Source organism: Melospiza georgiana, chromosome 1 (assembly GCF_028018845.1).
Source record: "Melospiza georgiana isolate bMelGeo1 chromosome 1, bMelGeo1.pri, whole genome shotgun sequence".
Classification (NCBI taxonomy): domain Eukaryota; kingdom Metazoa; phylum Chordata; class Aves; order Passeriformes; family Passerellidae; genus Melospiza; species Melospiza georgiana.
Window position 1 is genome coordinate 50,360,834 of NC_080430.1, and position 20,391 is coordinate 50,381,224.

The 20,391-nt window shown below is 40.5% G+C and overlaps 1 protein-coding gene across 1 annotated transcript in view; it reads right to left on the reverse strand.

Annotated features, from left to right (window-relative positions):
* Nucleotides 1-20,391, reverse strand: part of CNTNAP2 (contactin associated protein 2) — a 1,020,353-nt gene that overhangs the window by 19,789 nt on the left and 980,173 nt on the right. The window contains exon 22 of the mRNA XM_058040331.1: nucleotides 6,174-6,404. Within this exon, the coding sequence (XP_057896314.1) occupies nucleotides 6,174-6,404 (231 nt within the window). The remainder of the gene's footprint in view (nucleotides 1-6,173; nucleotides 6,405-20,391) is intronic.

Consider the following 20,391-nt stretch of genomic DNA (forward strand, 5'->3'; position numbering starts at 1 on the left):
TCAGAAATCCCACACAGAAATTATATAGTCTTAAAGTTAAGAGAAAGCTATGCATAATTGTGTGAAGGAGCTACATGAGACTGAGGGAGGCATTTTTATTCCAAATCAATAGAGAGATTTGCAGTAATTCAAGCACCATAATTAAACCCTCTAAAGATGAAGCACTGATTGTGCCAAATTTCAAACAGATGCTCTTCCTAGTTAGCTGTTTGATGGGCAGGAGAAAAATAGAAACTGTTGCATTTAAACCTTCACCACTTACCCTCTTGTCTGCAAGAAACACTTGGTGCTTAGAAACTGAGCTATGAGTTTCTGCTAGACTTAATCCCTCCTGACTGACAAAAATTGCTACCTTTTTTTTTTGTTTGAAAACAACTCCTCAGGTCAAGGCCATGGACTTCGGAGACAATATTTTTATTGGGAGCATGGGGGATGAATGCTGGTCACTCTCAGAGTAAACAATCACAGAAATGTGCCAGACTGGCAGTGGAAGAACCTGTTGACCCACAGGGCAGGCTGCAAGTGCATCTTCAGTCTCTTATATAAAGAGTATAAATTTTAAGCTACCTTAATGGCAGACAAACAACCTCCCAATGTTTACATGCCACGTTAATTAAAAAAAAAAAAACAAACCAACAACTTTGAGTAATCAGTAACCCTGAAGAGAGAATCTGGCACGATTCTCTGATTGCAGTACAGGTTTGCTACACTTGAAAAAAGGAGGAGTGTCATTTTATTCTAGCAAATGCCTTCATATCTATTTCTAATTTTGCTAACACTAGGAGATCAAATTTAGATGTGTAAGGCTGCACCATGAACAAAAGTGGTGAAGCTCCTCTGTGCCTCCTGCCTGGACTTGCATGCCTTTGCAGGAGTCCTAGGGAAGTGATCCTGCTCTCCTACCATCCTCTAAAAGAAAGAATGAGCACTTTGTCACATGTCACCACTAACTTAATGCTCATGCTCTTGGACTTACTGATGTGTACAGGATTTTTTCAATGCCTGTGGCCAGGAGAAGAGTGTTTTGTTCATGTGTTCATGACCTAAGACCACTTTGAGGGTTACCCATCAGCAAATAATGCCTTTGATTCTTCCTTCCCACTGTGTCATTTGTAACAAGCCCTTGACAAGGGCAAAAGCTATTTTCCATCTTCCTAGCCACATCCACATCAGCACACATCTGACCCAGCTTCTCCTCAGGTGCTGCTGCTGTGCTCTCTGAGATGTGGAACCAGTGGTCAGGGGGTGAGATGTGACTCAACCCACGGCATCTGAATCTGGAAGGTGACCTTCAGCACTGCCACCAGTAACATGAGGGACACTTTCTCTTCCTGCAGGAATTGACTGCTCTGTTTCACTTGACAAAGAAATTAGCTGGCCAAATAGGTGAGATTGGATGTGTGGCCAGTGCTCAGTGCTGTTGCTCCCTTCTCCTGCCATCACTTGTTAAAGGAAGAGGGATGAATTCATAACAAAAAGAGAGTGAATTCTGCAAGCAGCTGTTTTTATATTGATGACAATGGTACATGATTTTGCAGGACATGCTCAGTATGGGAATCAAAGTAAGCTGTTGATGCAGAAAAGGTGAGACCTTTCAACTATTACAAAAAAATAAAGAGCATTTAGGGTTTAAACACACACAGAAAAAAGTCACACCTCTTGAAGAATGTACAGATGTAGCATTTAATCCTGCTCCATTTAATTTGTAATATGTTGAAGCTAATATAGGTTTAACTAAATCCCATGTTAAATACTCTAGATGCCATTCTGTTCATACTCAGAGTAAAGGCATCTTGCATCTACAGAGCACTATGACAACTTAGGGCTGCTAAAGTTTGCCAACTATTGTGTGCACCTTGCCTTTCTGGATCTCCTGCTTTTACTAAATTCAAGATTGGGTGGTTTGGCAAGGTGGAGCACATTTTACATAAAACAGAGAGGTATATCTATGTAACAGGTTTCTTTTATCCTTTATTTATATGAATAAGAAAACTTCAGAGAGGAGATTTCATTAGTAATTGGCAGAACCTTAGGTAAAAGCACCCACATACTGAACAACATCATTACAATAATATGCAACTTCTAATCTTACCTACAAGGCATTTTAGGTGTTGAATTTTTTTTACTACAAAAATAATAATGATGTTTGGACTTTTTTCTGCTTCTCTACAATGAACAAGGTGTCAGCTATCATTCACCTATATCTTAGCTAATTTGAACTGAGAGGTACTAAAAACCCCTTGTGATTAGCTGTTTTTTTTAACCTATGCAGCAGCAATAGATATTAAAATGCATACCAATACAGTTAAAGGCTGTAGAAATGAAAACTTTTGTTTTGAATTGTATGCCAGACAAGTAATTCAATGGTTTGGACAATATATAAAGGTAGATATGTTCATTGATCAGGCTCTTTTTAGCCTCTTTTCTACACTCCTATTGATGTAACCAAGGCAAATTGGATTGTCTGACATGAACTGAGATAATACTGATGGGGGGAAAACACAGGAAGTGAACTATATTGATGATCTGCTTGGATGTCATTATTGACCTTTTTCATTTAAATCACCAGAAAGTCACGTTCCAGAAAAGAATGACTTGTTGAATTCCTGTGCTTCACCATCACCAAGAAAGGATCACCATAGCAACAGGAAAAGACTATGCGTTGTGAGAATACTCACAAGCTGAACAAGATCATGGCTTAAGATAATGTCCCAGGAGCATGGCAAAATGCCAGCCAGGGGTGGGGAGGGAGGGAAGTGGGACTTCTACAAGAACAAAGGAATTTAAAAATATCTAATATTGTAAATGTGAAATATATGTATAGTCAAGGCTAACAGAAAGTGCAAGACAGTCAATTGAAAAACTGTTCAGCCCATTTGTCAGGGGAGAAAATCAGCAGGGCTTCTTATTGATAAATCCCTGAACTAGTTTTTAAAGGTCAACTGCCAAGTGACTGATGTGTGTCATTATGATTTTCCCTTTAGCCTCTCTGTTAGGGCATCCAAAATGTTTTGCAGCTAGCAGGAGATGTTCATGCAGTAACTACACAGAAGAGTTTAAAGAAAACATTTCATGTAGGTCACCCATCAGGCAGAACCTGCTTAACTTCTAGTAATTATCTGCAAAATCTGATCCAGCACTGTAGTTGAGAGGTGAAAGGATCATTACATTTTTCATCTGGTGTATCTGTTCTATTTAGACACTTATCTTTGATTCCCTCCTACAACATTTTTCAATCCTCAAAGTTCAATTCCACAATATTTGAGAAACAAAGCTAAAAACCTAAGCTTAACTCAAAATATGAGTCAGGATGAGTTCAGAGTATGTCACTGAATGAAATTTAAACCATATGATACTTGCAATGAATTTTTTCCCGACTGTTTTATTTTCACTATGAAACATCCATCCTTAGCTCTCATGTTTTGTTAAGAACTATTTAAAATTAAATAGGTAATATAATGCTAAAAGTTACAGATAAAAACATGTTGAAGATGAGAAACGCTGCACACAGTAATTGCTGCTTTCAAAGCCATGTTATTTGCAACATTTCTTTATGGCAAAGTGAGTGGGTTTTGCTTTAACATCACTACAAGTGCTTCTGTGAATTTCAAAGCTGCTTTTTGTCTTTGCCCCTTCAGCCAGTTTAGTAAAGGAGCAAATTCACACTGAGACAACAGAGACTATTCCAGTTCTGGAGCCAATACTTACACCTCTGATTCCTCCATTTTCTCTCTCAACATAATTTGTGTTAGAAAGTCTTAAGTAGGGTTTGGAAAACACAAAAAAATCCTCAGTGGAAACTGCCAATTTCCTACTGCAGAGTGACACTTAAACCCAAGCATTTTAACTTTGATGAAGATCATTTTGATGACTGACAGGCTATGACTTTGATGACTCAAGGTTACACAGTCTACAGAATACATTTTTCCTGTGACTGAACTATCTGTGTCAGACCACCACTGATACTTTCACAAAGACTCCAATGTTTTTACTGATATTGGTAATGAATTGCTGAGATACCTCCTCTTTGTACCATGGAAATGCCAACCACAGTAGAAGCCAGATATTGCTCATCAACACCTGAATATCCTTTTACTCCTGAACCAGTGAAATGCCACTCCTTTGCTGTGAAATGTATTTCTACCATCATAACTCACCTTGACATTGTTGCTTTCTTTGGGGTACAGCAGTCCCTCACATATTGAAGCAATATGACCTTCTTCTTCTGCTGCTGCGGATCATTAGAGAGGAGAAGACAAGGGATTCCTAGCTCCCAGTCTTCCAAAAACTAATCATTACTGAAAATGAAGCTGGGTCTCTTGAGCTTTGTCTGCCCATGACTCGAAACAGTTAAGTCTGGCTATGGCAATGAAATCTATTTTTTACTGACAGAAGTTAACAGAAGCTTGAGCCAGCCTACTAGCATGCTGCATGTTCCCTGACATCCTTCATGCTGTTTCTGTGTCCAAGTACTACAATTTATCCAGAAGAAAAAGTGTAAATTGTAATCTGTCGGGTCAACAAAGTTTACAAGATGAGATTGAGCCAACCCAAGGTCAAGCATAATAGCATGTGCCAAGGACAAACAGGACCTCTTTCTTTGACCTGCAGGAGCAATTAGGAACTGTGCAAATATCCTGAGTAAATCCGACTGTAGTCTTCTGCTAGCTTGCACTGAAATGAAGTGGAAAGAAAAGTAACCAACAACTAAAGCCCATCAGATGCACATGATTCACAGCAGCAGCACATTCTCAAGGAATTTATGGCACATTTTTGAAAGATATGAGTCAGTGAGGAATCCTTCAGAAAATGTGTTTGTATAGAAAGAGGATCACAGGCCATAACTTTCAGGTACAAACAGGCTGAATAATTCCAGAGAAAAAAAGGACTACTAATTTATGATGAAAAAAATTCAGGTAGAAAAGTGCATGTTTTAAGTGGGGAAGAGACACACTGAAATCTTACAATGGCTTGGCATGGCAGCCAGGAGGGAATGACAAGTTTTAAAGAATGATACTGCTTGTATTAATGTGTGGGATCCTTAGATCTACAAGGAGCTCTGCCTCTTCTTAGAAACAACTGCCCTACTTCTCTGCTGAAGAAGAGATGAAAGGAAATGCTGCAAGGAATTCCTTGACACTGCAAGGAAAAAACCCCTAAACAACAACCACAAACCAAACCAACCAACCAAACACCCACAAAAAAACAAACCTCAAAGGTACGACTTTGACACATACTTCTGAGAAAGACATATATATCTGCCTGCTCTCATTTATAACCTAGCATATGGATGCATCCCCAAACTCAAAGACTAATCATTAGCAAAATCAAGTTTTTCCTCTAGCATTTTAATTTTATACCACTTCAAACAACAAATTTGCTGGGACAGGTTCTAATTTACACTCTACAATTGAAAGCAGAATGAGGACAAAATGCAAGGAAGGCATCAACGTATGCCTGACCCTATGAATCTAAAGGTAAACTGATACTCAAGAAGCAAAAGAGAGAAAAAATCCTCTAAAGTTAGCCACAATGTATATTTTCAGGGCCTGTCAGTCACAAAGCAGGGTGAGATTGCTGGGATCCGCAAATTGTTTTGGCTTCCAGCATTTTCAGCACAAGATGAGCGCCACCATGACTAATGGGATTTTCTATTAAACACGGCCTACGGAAAGTAGACATTTCAGAAAACAAAATCAGCACTTTACATAAATGCATTTATGCTTAAAATTAGATTTACTTTTTTTTTTTTTTATGGTTTGAAGCTGACTGCAATATACTCACTTATTAGGAACACAGCATAAGAAAAATGTTATTGTACTTTATTTATATGTACTTGAAGCTTTTTGCTGACTACAGAGAAAATGCTATCACATCAGTTAGGTCAAAATGCTACATTTAAATAGCCTAAGAATTACAGAAAAGAAAAATAAAGTAGAATGTTAAAAAAAAAAGAAGAATAAAAAAAAGGAAAAAAAGCCTCCTCTGCAACTGCATTTAAAAGCAGTAGCAAATCTCTGTCATTCCAATTTTGCATTTCCTACCTTGATTACAGCCCTAGAGTCACCTATCAATCACTTAGCTCTCATTTTTACTTTTCTTTACAGAGGAAGGCAGACAGGTTTCTTCTCAGAACTGCTCCAGTGAGTGATGTGACATGAATGCCACCTTACCTGAGTCTAAGTGCCAAGGGTCAGTGGCGGCCGACATTGGTGGGATGGTGAGGGGAGACGCTCCGCAGTTGGATTCCACCAGTTCTCCTTGGACGTGGACGTGGGAGGAGGCGTTGGTAGGTCTCAGAGCTGCTTTGAGGGGAGCAATCTGGTTGAATTGGACTCTTGATAGGCAGCCAGTGAATCCTGGGGTGTTGTATTTATATATATCTTGGTCAATCTTCCCAATTTCTATGAGAAATTGAAGAGGGGAAAATATTAATCAATACGATTCATTGCTTGGGAAAGCACAATTGGTCTGAACACATTGATTCCCAGAGCTCAGCTCCCAAGTCCCTCTCTGAAGGAGACTGAGATTGTGTCAGACCCTGACAGGTTTCTTTACATTTCATTACAGATTAAAGCTGGAAACCTTCAGGCCTTAACATGACTCGGTTTCACTGCTATGCTATCATTAAAATGAAAGGCTGGCATGAAGGAGTCAGTGAAGGAGTCATCAAAGAACAAAAGGCCAGGAAAAAATTCTGAGAAGAGTATTGGAAGAGAAGGCAGAAGGCAGCAGGACAGTCTTGGCCAGAGTCTCTCTTCCCAGCTGAAGCCACTGCTGTGAGAGATGCCCCTTCCTTAGCCCTGGCCTATTGCCCTCTCAGTTCTCCTGGGGGGGGGCCGGGACCACTTGTGGTCACTCCTGTTCCTCTCCTGTCTCCTCATGAGAAGTCCAAGTGTTCCTTCAGCAGGAGACCAAAGTTGAAGGGACTTCCTGGGTCCCTTCTCCTAGGAGCCAAGCATTCCTTTGCCAGGGAGCCAAGCTTCCCTTCACCACTATGTCCCGTGTCCCTGTGGCCTGAGGTGGAAAACCATCCATCTCCAGTCTCCTTCCTTTATTCCCCTGCAGTGCTGAGAGGGGGCAGGACCTCACCCAGCCCTGCTGAAGGCTGAGGGAGCTGAGACCCTGCTGCCAGTCACTTTACTGCTGTGGGCTGACAGATCAGCTGGTATCCATGAGCTGAACAGAAGGCTCTGCCACCACTCTCTAAATCAGCTGTTGTCTCTCAAAGTTGTCCCCCAGGTAGCTTTCTCCCTTCTTAAACACCAGCTAAGATGACCCCAAAATCATGTAAAGTGCCTTTACTACCCAGGAAACTGGCATCTGCTCCCAGCTGTTTCAATTCTGCCGGGACCTGTTGGAACAGCCTGAGTCACAACCAAATCAAAACTGTCCCCCTCTGTCAGCTGTCTGCATTAGAGGGGTATTAACATTTCAAAGCCTCACTGCAGTGTCTAATATAATATTTACACGACAGTGGGGAATTTGGATTCCTTTTTTCTGTGGTAGTGTGGAGTGAATGAAAAGGAGACATAGAAGCATCATGTTTGTCCTGTATGAGGGATTATTGCTCCAGGGGCACCAGGACACTTCCAGCCACTTTTCCCTTGGTTGTTGGGTTAATGACTGGCCCTTGAAGTCACTGGAAAAAGTCATACTAAACTGAGCAAAGAAGTAGAGCGACGGAGAGGACAGAAAAGAGGGAGCAGCACCACGTTATTCAAAGCACCATGTTATTCAAAGGCAACCTTTACAGATAGGAACAAAGAAAAGTGTTGCAAGTTTTGTTTTTTATAGAAAAAAAATGCCTGTAAATTACAAGATTGTGTCATAAAAAATAAAGGAAGGAAGACAGAGGTGGGAAGGAAAAGCTTCTGAGAGGCGTGAAGAGCAAGTGGGAAAGGGCTTTATTTTAAGAGTTTGGGGTTAAACTGGGAATCAAACTACATCTGGGTTTGAATTTTGCTATAAAAAAAACGAAAAAAAAAAAACCTAACTAAAATTATTAGAAAATGCATTACTAATCTTTTGGAAATGTCTGTATACAGTTCTAACCAAATCAGGAACCATTATATGAGGTCTGAGCTGTTTAGTGTCCTTAAGAACTAGCATGATATATACGTCAGTGCTATATTCCTAAGCGTACTGAGGGCTTGGCATCAGGGATACATACATGGAGTTCCAAGGCTAAAAACCAGACAAACTGTTTTATTTTTGGGGTTTGCACTCTAAACATGTAGTGTGAGAAAACTGGTGGAATACGGTCAAATCTAGAGCTTGACTAAAACAGCTTCTTGCTATTCTTGAAACTAAGCTACCTTTTCTGTCTTTGCAATTGTGTGGGAATGAAAAACAGGCAACATTTAGTCCTCCTTGTACCTAGCACAAGGGCACACAACAAAGATGGATAATCTGAAAATTACATTGAATCATTATAAAATTCACTATACAGGAACGGATTTTCTTGTCCCTGCATTTTCCCTGCTCTGTCTCACTTGAGAATGTCTTTTCTCTGCTAGTGCTTATCCAGCCTGTATTAATGCTACACATTTCATGAGCCGGCAGCGAGCAGTGACTGCCATCTCTGACAAAGTGGACACATCCTCAGGACTCAGATAAGGACTAGTTAAATGCTTACCATAATTGTATTAGTCACAGCCAGCTCTCCTTTGAAAAAATAGTTTGACCAAACCATTAGCAACACCTCCTTCAAAAATTTGATCGTAAGTAAAAAACCTCACCCCATGCTAATTTTCCATAATTAGTAGAAAAGCTGTACAAAAGCTAGTTCATGCATTTGAATCCTACCTGCAAACCACATTACTCAAAGTTCCTTCCTGACCACAACATTCACTCTCCCTTACTTCAATAAAATATTCATGGCATATTCAGTGAAGAGCTGCATTTTTGAATAATCCCTATAATCTAAGAAACAATTACAAGACCCTTCAAACACCGTAACCACTGTTGTTAACAGTTTAGTGATTTCACTCACATTTTATCTATTCAGTGGAACTTCATGCAGGAGCTAATAGCCTCCCACACACAATCCTGACTGACAAGAACAAAGATCCATGAATATGACTCTGCTAATTTAACAACTTCAGCGCCACGCTTCTCTAACTCCATAAATAAGTGATGGATACTAGATACTGAAAGAATTAAAAAAACAACAACAAAACTCCCTAATCTAACAAGGCACTTTGCTAAAGACCCACATTTTTTGTTTAAAACATTCCACATTCCAAGGGATGGCTGTGAAAATCATCCCATGCAGATTTCCTGCCAGCTCACATCTCACCAGTGCTAGAACAGTATAGATCAGCTTCCATGACTGTGAATTTGTTCCTGCCCCTGCATGTCCCTTGGGGCTCAGCACACGGATACCCTCTGATGTTAGGCCATTACACTTTGTTTCCCTGGGCATTTGAGCCTAAAAAACCCATTCCTGGGGAGTGCAGTGATTGAAAAATGAAATATGTCTTTGTTCTCGTGACTAAAATTCAATTTTCTCCCTGTAACAAAGAGGGGAGAAAATCAGAAGATGATTACAATGACAATTTTTAAAAAAAGGAAATGTACAATGCACCTACTTTGCATTATTCCAATTTTCAGCACATAAGCTGGTGGAAAGTCATATAAATATTGCAGCATACAGTATTATCATTACCCAGTAACAACATTTATATTATTGCTTTCAGATCGGATGCAACAATCTCCTGCTGGCAACTTTCCCTCAGGTATTTCTGTAATGAAAGACTGCAAAAAAGTCACTTATAAGCCCTTTTTTTACTTCAGCTGGTTTTAACCATTTTCTGCCTTGACCACACAACCTCCTGATGTGAGATGAAGGCTTCAATTACACAAGACCAGTCGGGTGAACCCATTCCAGCACAGATGCATTGTGGTGCACAAATCCTTGACACTAAGCATTCACACAATAACTATGCAACTGCCCATCCATATGAATTAAACATTTAAAAAAATCTATATAATGTGCACACAGTGTGCCAAGAATCTCACAGATGTCACGTCACACCATGTCTTGTGTGTTATCACTCATCAAAGATGTCTTAAACATCAATTACTTGTTATTTCTGTTTTGCTATTTCTTTAACAGCAAAAAGATATAGGAATTTAATCCTTAGTTGTTAATTTTGATTTCAGGACTTATTTCTCGTGGTTGTGGCGGAAATGTGCCATATAATGATGAGCATAATACTATTTTTCTCTTGGAAATTATGTGCTACCACTTAAGAAGTGCTTTATCCACTAGGTGAAAAGATGCAAAGAACATCTATTTTCAAGCATATTTCACAGAATCACGGAATATTCTGAGTTGGATGAGACCCACAAGGATCACTGAATCCCACTCTTAAGTAAAGGCCCATATGGGGATCAACCCACAACCTTGGCACTAAGTGCACCCAGTTCTAAACAACTAAACTTATCTAATCTGTGATACAAGACACCATTAATAAGTATCCAACATGCTGAAACTGATTATTTTATAAATCTAGAAGAAAACAAGCAAAAATAAATTGTATTGAGGAAGACATTGTGGCCGGACCAGTGCATAAGTGACAAATGTGTAAGTAGCACACAGCAATAATAGTCAGTGTAATGAGGTTATCTGTTTTTTAAGCCTTTTTGCCCTTACTCCATTACCCATAGGTGCAGCATTGTGGCTCCTGCCTAGGCACCACTACAAAAGAAACCAATAAACACTTTGATTCAGATTATTACCCATGTTGACTTAGTCAGCATGCATCTGATGAGCTACTTGCAGAAGCAGACACATTGCCAAATACACTTTTTATCTACTTTCTCTCCCTTTTCTGCTTTCCATACTTACCCATTAAAAGATTTATAGAGAAGCTCAAAGGGCCATAGAGCTTCTAATAGCACAAGAAGTTACTGCACTGCTGGAGAGGTCTGGCTCCACTTAGTTCTACCATCTATTTTTTATATATTCTTGTAGAAACACTTAGAAAGACAAGAAAAAACTGAGAGCATGATGTAGCAGAAAACAAAGATGATGTGTTTGGTCCCACAAGGGATCAAACAGGTTTTGGTCTAAGCAGGTTTTGCATAGATGAAGAACAGCTTCCTATTTATGTAAAGGTCTCTGTGTGAGGATCCTAGAATGTTTCACACATACACAAAGCTCTGCAGCACAAAGCTGTGCAATCCAGCACAGTAGTGTGCCAAACCAGTGCTGCTGTGCCACATATGGAAAGATGGCCTTGGACTATTACACATGGACCTTGGAAAGTGACAGAGGAGAGAGAACCAGCCACAAGGAAAGTAAACCTACCAAACATGTTTTTATTAAATGTAGGTGCTGAGTATCTTCGCTCAATACCTTCTTGCTATGTAGCTGATCTGTGCATTTTTTTTTCCTTGATGGGCTCTCAAATGCATATCAATACAGAAAGTTATAATAAATCCTGAACCTTGAACAGTGTTCCTGACATATAGAGACCAAGACATCTATTTATAGCAAATTGTGTTCCATTAGGAAGGAAATGCAAAAGAACTTGAAGTACAGTGTGTGAGTATGTATTACAACGTATGAAATAAATATCCTCTTATGAATTTCCTTGGAGTTTTCCAATGGAGCCCTTCAAAGTAGGAACAAGGCAAAACCAAGGGTACCTATTCTAGTTCAGCAAGGCTGTCAGTAAATGTAACAGCCATCTAGCTCTTCTTTCTTTGTTGGGTGTGGGAAAGCTCTGCCCTAAGTAGCACGTGGCGGGGTAAGGAGAAATAAAGCTCTGTACACTGTGTGTGATTTTGGTCTTGACAGAAGAAACCTTTTAAACAAAGTAAAGTCTCAGAAGCACAACCAAAGCCCTTTTCAATTCATTTTGCTAAAAAGACTGCTTCTTACACAATTTAAACAAGACATCATTTGAGTTTTGAAAATGGTGCAAAATCTAGCTGTTTGGATTTAGGACAACAACTCGTTTACACGTGCCCATTTATACTCAGAAACACGAGAGCTTAATGATTCTGGAAAGCAAGAAGCCAAATCAGCAATGGGAGAAGTTCAGCTTTGCAATATGGTGGCATTTCTGGCTAAGCTACCAGGCTGCTCTGCTATTTCACTTAAGAACAAGCATCCACTCAGTGGGTAGGCAGAAGATAATCCATTATCACTCTCCACAGCCCTTCCGCTAGCGGTACTAAATTGAACTTAAACTGTATCATATTTTAATAGACTGCACAGGTGAAGTCACCAATTCAATTTAATGAACCACTAATTGCTTTGGGGTCAACCTTAGCAATAGATTTTCTCCTAGAAATAAAGTACCACGTGCCCTCTTGCCCCCTGTACTCAGAAAGACACCTTGTTATGTCACCTGCTGCCCAAAGAGCAGCTCAATCAGCATCTCAAGCATCTCTCTGTTATGGCATCAGGCTCCACATAATAGAAAGCAGTTTAAACTCTATAGCTGAAAGGAAGCTATTGATTTCAGGAATTCACAGTCCACAGAGATTGCTAAAGTAGTTTCACTTACTTGAAGCCCACATGAGCCGTTCAGTGCAGCATCAAACTGTAGCACATGCCAAAACTTGAAAACTGGCATGGTGTAAAAAGCCCAAGAGAAAAAATTAATTAGTGTGGATCCCAGACATCAGGAGAACCTGTTTGGGGTGGCATATACCTGCTAGACAAAAGCCACAGGGCTAAAAAGTGCATGTCAGGAGCAGTTACTGCACATCCAAAAGAGGGATAACACCAGAGAATGGGAAAATGACATTCTGACATATTGTCTGTGTCTTCTGGTGAATATCTTCCAATGTGAAGAGGGATCATCTATCGGAACGTGCCCTCTGTTGATGGAGTGACAAAACTATCCTTGTCTCCTTAAAAAGGAAAAAAAGCCCAGAAGCTTCTTTCCTCAATTAGGTAAAAAGACACCTCATAGGCCCTGGGGGACTTCACCTCAAACTTAAGGATAGCCAATTGGACAGAAGCCAAAAAAAAAGTCCCACCTAAGCAATTTACTAGAAAAAGAAGAGAACAAAGGAATGAATTGCTTTTCTGAGGTGTTTTACCAGGAGCAATAACCTCTTGCACCTGGCTCGGTTTTTCTGGGTAAAGAGTTTTGTTATTTTGCCTTTTATTAAATTTTTTCTGTTTCCAATACTACCACAGAAGCCTCCTGCCGATTTTATGCCTTCTAAGGTAGCTGAGCTATCTTGGGTGTGATATAGATCTCCAAGAGTTTATGAGACCTGGCTCGAGGAGACCACGTATCAATCATCCATTTGCTATCTGGCTGTTTATATCTCCTCTGTCCTAAGAGCAGCAATTGCTATATAAAAAAACCCCAAAAAACATGCTAATACCATTTAACTGTGTAGACAATGCGTGATTTTAGAGATGCTAAATATTCCCAGTACCAAGCAGAGAAGCTAAACTCTCAGAACTACATTTAATGAATGTCAAACCTCAAGATGTATGGGGACTGAACTGAGCTACTGTAAAGACTCTTCATGGCCCTCAAACATCCCTGGCTTTCAATTTCAGCCTCTGAAGTAAATTTCAATAAGTGGTACAAACTAAGCATAAAACAAAAAATAGGAACTCTATTTTGTTCATTACTCAAAACTGAGCTAGTGCATGCTGCTTTCTGGACACTCGTACCAGTGGAACAAGATGCTCATTTATGGAGAACATGCTCAAGGGATGCTGGAGGCACAGAAGGGTGAGCAGCCCCTGAAAATGGGCATCTGAGCTTCACAAGACACAAGTGTAAATGGCAACCAAGTGCTCCTTATGCAAAAATTAAATCCTGGGCAGCAGATGGACTTTGTTTAGTCCACAGGTCTGCAAGGGCCCGGTGATATCCAGGCGCCTCCCCACCTGTGCCCTTCCCATCAAGTTAATACAGTGAAGCTGCAGGTGGCCTCCAGGTGTCTTGGGAAAGCCATCTTGTCACTCCCTCTTCTGGCTCATGTCATCTGTCCCCTTCTCCCTGCAACCATGATCAGATCCCGAAGTCAGAGGCCTCCAGATATATCTACACGTGATTGCTTTCCAGAGCCTTAAGGTTTCCCTCACAGTGTGGCCTTATCCTGTGACATAATCCTTCTGTGGCTATTTTAACTTTTACTCCGTAAATTTATTTCACTTGTTGTAACCTTTCTGATTTCCTTTCATGAGATGTTATAGCTTGCATGGAATAATTTTGTTTAGATGCTTTATATCAAGACCAGCAACCCCACTGACCATGCAGTGACACACAGAGAAGATGTTATTTATGGTCTGTGAATCACTGTGCCAGAAACGGAGGGATTTAACATTAACCCAGCAGTGCCAACCAACAGTGTTGCACAGCATATTCATGGTGCTTTCATGGTGCTGTCTGACATTCAAGAAATGCCCTTTCCACCTACAGTACAAGCAAGAGGAAAATTACTTATGAAGACTGTAACAACCCAGCGCACGTTTTAGCTGCACCAGCAGCTTTTTTAGAATTGCCCAAACAAAGGCCATTCCTTTATGAAACATTTCTGACACTTTCTGCACAAGCTAAAAATCAGTGGACTGCATGAAAAATACACAGGATTAGAGAATCTGAGCTGGCCTGGTAGCTGTGCTGCAGCCCTGGAACTCTTCCAAACCCCAGTCCCTGGCAGAGGAATTACAGCTTTCGGGTCATGCTGTAATAGAGACAGTAAATCACTGACATGAAATACACTCCTATCAGAGTCCCATTATGGCAGGAATAATAAAGACTAGTGCTGGACTGCAGCTCCTCTGTCAAAAAAGGCACTGCGAAGAATGCTGTGAAATGGAGATGTTATTTGACAGCAGCCTGTTTTCACATTGCCACAAATGCAAGGGGTTTGAGACCAAACAGGATGTTTTTTTTCCTGCTCTTTTGTACTGATGATATAATTATTGAATGTTTCAAGATTTTATACTGGATGTATGATTTCCTGAAATCTTCCATTTTAAAATGTCACGTGTTAGCCAGCAACAGTTATTATTAGGAAATTCACACTGCTTTTAACAAAAAGGGAATTAACTGATGCTGCAGGGTTCTTAGCAATTGCATTATAAATGCCACAAATGCAAGGCCAAGAGTAAAACTAAGCATCCTTTTTCCAAGGAAACGAGTAATTTTTCCACATTTTGCTACTGACTTGCTGTATGACCTTGATTGAGCCACTTCAGATATTCACACCAAACTCTGTCTCTCCCTCTTAGTAGAACACAGAAATTCCCCCAACTCTGTAGTTGAGATCTTTCTCAAGGTGTTTTGAGGCCTAAGTGAAAAAAGCTATGGGCATTAATTTAAAATATGAAAATAAAGTGAAATACTTTTTTTTTAAATACATCTCAAATTTCTCATGACTTTGGAAAGGTGACTAATGGAGACAAAGATTGTACGGCACATTTACATAGATAGAAAAGAAAATTCTCCCAAGGGTAATAAAACAATGCAGAATCAGAGGAAAAGAGAAGAAATACTAACTTTCTAGGGATCCTTTGTTGCCAATGAACTATACCCAGCACACAGATATCAGATCAAAGCCGAATTTGGCAGAAGCTTTCAAATGTTCCTATCGCCATGATAATTTCTGAAAAATCCTTTTGCCAGGATTTTTCTCCTGAGAAGCTGAGAAGCCTCAGAGGAAAAGAAAAACAATAATTATCTGCTGCTGTGGAATGCAACAGGTGCATCTTTGATTGGTGTCATGTGATTGTTTTTAATTAATGGTCAATCCCAGTCCAGCTGTCTCGGACTCTCTGGTCAATCACAAGATTTTGTTATCATTCCTTTCTATTCCTTGCTAGCCTTCTGATGAAATCCTTTCTTCTATTCTCTTAGTATAGTTTTAATGTATAATTTTCTTTTAATATAATATATATCATAGAATAATAAATCATCAGCCTTCTGAAACATGGAGTCAAGATTCTCATCTCTTCCCTTGTCCTGGGACCCCTGTGAACACCACCACATGTTCCCACTCATGAATGGCTGCTGTGGGAGCAAACAATCAACCACTGGTTTGTGGGAGGAGTTACCTCTCTGTACATTACCCTTTATAACCAATGGTGGGAGCAAATTGAGTAATTTCATACATTTCTGCAGCATTCTGCTCTCCTCTAGAGCACTGATCATTCTCCTTGGGCACCAGAGGCAAAAGGCTCAGTCTCTTGTTCAAAGGAGGAGTTCCAAATGCAGGGAGAGTTAAGAAGAAAGGCCATTCACCCAGGTGATGACCTGAGCTGACAGAACAGAGCACTAATTTTGTTCACTCGGGCTGCACCACATACCTTGGCTAAAAACCCTCCTGAGAGCTGATGGAAGTCTTTTGATTGAGAAGCAAAGTGCTCAGCACACATGAGTTAAGCCACCAAGCAGCAGAAACCAGCAATTCTCAAGGCAAAACTGTGTAAGAAGTACAACAGTTTGCTTCTAGAACAACTTTCTTTTTCTACCCCATCCTCTATCCTTTAGACATGAAGCAAGAGCAATCAGATCATGGGTTGAGGGCAGCAGAAGAGCCACCACCAGGTGTTTTATCCACAACAAAGAATTAAGATGTTTCATCACCTTTTTTTTTTTTTTTTTTTCTGTAGGCAGGCACTAGGCAGAGTGAGAGGAAGTGGATGATGGGGGAGGAGAAAAAATACACAGACAAAATTTCTTTAAAAATACAAATAACAAATTTAAATGATTGACAAAATAACTATGAAAAAAAAGGGTTGTTGTTATTACAGACAGAATATCCTCAGAATTAGCTGCTACCCTGTACTTCAGTAGGATTTATAAGCCCATTCTAATTTATGCTCATGATAAATAACCTTGACAGCATCCTTCATAACTCTTAGAGAAGGCTATAAAACACATACATTTTGCATTACTATGTAAAAGAAATATGCATAGTTTTATTCATATCATTTGTCTAAGTGTGCTTGTATGTCTTAGGGAGCTTGTATGTCTCTGGCTGCAGCACAACACAGAAAATTCTTTTTGGGCCAGAAAGTAAATAAATAATCAGATAAGTCTTTTGCAGCCTGTAGTCAAATGTAATGTGTCTTGGCCAAAGTCCAGTGCATTTAGTTATACAGTGCTTTTGTTACAACTCTATTAAAATTAGGTAATTTCAGTCTTCCATTACTTTGCATTTTAATGGGTATTCTCCTATGACTACCTGCAAATGACCTCATAATATACTTTTCACTCTATATCACTAGCCTCAAATATCTTAGTAAAAGTGCAGTGTCATCAGAGTGGGCAGGCTGAAATTCCCTCTCTTGCCTCACTCCCCCCTTGCTCATCCTAGTCTCACTTGGAGATGGTAAAAATGCTAGAATAAGAAGATTTAAAGATCCATGGTATGCAACTAAAATTAGAAAATAATTTTTCGGAAGGATATTGTTTTTATTTGTATATCATTTATGCCTCATATTAATCTTTATATTCATAAAAAGTTGAGGATTTTTTCATTTTAATAATTAGAAAGGTAAAGTATCTGGAATTTGTTAAGAAACCACTTTTAGGGATCTTAGTATCACAAAGATAAAACTTCTTCAACAGTTTCACATATTTTTTAAATTTAATTTTGAAGAAATCCATTGCTATTGCACCTGTGATGCTGGATTTCAATCCAACATAATATGTAAATAGAAGTTTTTTCTGGAACTGACATTTTTCAGAAGATATACATACTGCCACATCATGAATAAGTAAAGGTGTTTTGAAGTAGTGGCAATTTTAATTCAGTCACCAAAAGCCTGAAAGTAGCAAGCAAATGAAAAGCAGAACGACAGCAAGAATAAGAATGCTATAACTTAGTAGGTATTTTTTTCTTACAACATTTTCCTTCTGTTAGCTTTACTTCTTTATTAGCTTCTTAATTTTTCTCAGATCAAAACAGCCATGTTTTTGTACAGACAACACCAACCTAGCTGTAGTACTGAAAGCCATTTTAGCAATTCAAACATATTGTAGTAAAAAAATACTGTAGTAAAAAAAAAGAAGGGAAAAAGAATTAGTTTAATTTCTTTGAAGCAATTTCTTTTATAGTTGAGTTTTTTCCCAGTATTGTATGCCTCACATTTGAAGCTGAACAATTTATATTTGAACAATCTCTATTATGTGCTTCTTTTCTTTGTTACAAGTATAAAATGCACTTTTGTATTTCCTCTGCCAGAACACGCTTATGTGTAATAAATTCACTTCTCCAAAGTATTACTATTTGATGCACAAATTATCATAAAAATTTAACAGCCACATTAAATAGATCAATGACTTATCTAGTTAATTGTTCTCCCTCAGAAATGAAAAGTGACTGATATCAGCTGATTCACAAGCAGCAGAACAGCATGGGGCATGTAAAACGATCCTCTCCCAGAGCACCTTTTCAGCTTCCCATAAACGTGGGCTTTAAACCTCTCTCAGATGAAGGTTGCATCTTGCCTCTTGCATTTAGCTACCAGAACTGCCTCCCATGAGCGTGCCCAATCTTTTCAGAAGCCATTAGCACTGCTGACCTTCTCAGCTTCCCACAGCAGTCAGTGCCAGAGCTGAACTACTCACTCTGGGACAAGCAACCTCCTGCAGCCTGGCAAAGGCAACTGAGGGGCTCAGTCTCTTGTGGTTCAGAAAACCACTGCACACCTCCACTGCTGTGAGACTGTCCTGCATCAAAATCTGGGGGGACCAACTACATCAACTAGAAAGAGAGCTCTCAATCTTTGGTTTAAAAGAAACCTTAATGAACTTCAGTTAAGAGTATCAAAGCTCACCATAAGACCCTCTCCACCTTTAGGCAGTGGAAATTATGATTTCATAAAGAATCAAATGTAAAAGCATTACACAATGATCTGGAATCCAAAAATGCTTCCTTATTCAATAAATACACTGCAGATTATAGAAATAGGTGGAGTTTGATGCCAGCCATCAAATTTCACTCCATGAGAAACAGTAAGGAATATATATAATTAAACTGGACCTTTATTGCTTTTGAAATCACGTCCAGAATATTACATGCCAGGCACACTCAGTGTACACAGCTTTTTCAATTTCTATGATCTGCTCATCCAGTCTCATTCAGCAGGTCATGATAACAGACATTCTGACAAAAAGACAGAGCTGGGTGATGATGGACAAACCTGAGGAGACAACATGCACGGACTAACTCAGTGATTATCTTTGCATCTCATCAGATGGTGTAAACTGAATACTTCTGGGTGGGCTAAACCAAACTGTGCACTATCAATATGCTTTATCATTATTGTTACATTGCATCCAAGCACGGAATGATGTGCTGGAGTAGTATCTGAGGACACAATGCCATTTGCAGTATAATGGCTTTGTTAGCAGCTATAGCATGTGCTCCCACCTAAATAGATAAGCAGGGCTCTGGGTGTTTCACATCCCAAATATAACTGATTTCTTTAGAGGGATAGGTAAACCTTTGATCAAGCTGCAATAAAAATGAATATAAAAAGACTGGAATTCTAGGATCTTGTTACGCTTGCTCTAGCAGACAAATACATTAAAATAAGACATTAAGTTCAAGATGCTACACTGATAAAATACTGTCATTTGCCCAATTTTCTTCAATGTTGTACACGACTAAACACTTCGCGTCGCATCGGCTGGATCAGACAGCAGACATGTCTAACACAGGACTGCTTATTAACTTGCTTCTTTTACAACCACATCGCATAAAAAATAAGAAAAAACTTACAGGTGGATCGCAGCACCAGCGCCAGGAGCCGATCTACATCAGACCGCCCTTCCTCGTCCCTTCGAGCTGCCGCTCTCTCCTCCCCCAGCCCCCGCTTCGGCGGAACCCCGGGCAGGACAAGGTCGGGAATGCCCAAACCCCATTCGGGCACCGGGGCCCCGCCTCCCAGCTTTGTTCCGGCGCCAGAGGTGCGCTCACCTGCTCCAAAGCCGGATCCCCGCTCCCGGCACACGCCGCCGCGGCACCGCGTCCCTCCCGCCGCCCGTACGGCTGCGAGCCGGCTCCAGCCCCTCACAGGGGCGTCCCCTCCCCGCGGGACGAGCGTGCCGCCCTGCCCGCCGCGGTAGCTGCGCTGTGGCCGGCGCTGCCCGCGGGCGCCCCGCGGTCCGGCCGGAGCTGAGGGAGCGGCCCCGGCCCCTCACGGCGCTGAGGCTGCGGCTGCGGCTGTGGCGGAGCCCAGCGCGGCTCCGGGCCCAGCGCTGCGGGCGGGAGCACACGGAACGGAGCCACGGGGGGAGCGAGTGGGCGGGGGCGCCGCGGGGTCCCGGGCCGCCGTGCTGCTACGAGGTGCTGCTCGCCGTCAAGAGCCGGTGGTGTTAAATAGGGAAAATGTGGCTGAAGGTCATTGTTTTGATAAGTTTTGAATGGTACAAGGTAAAAAATGTT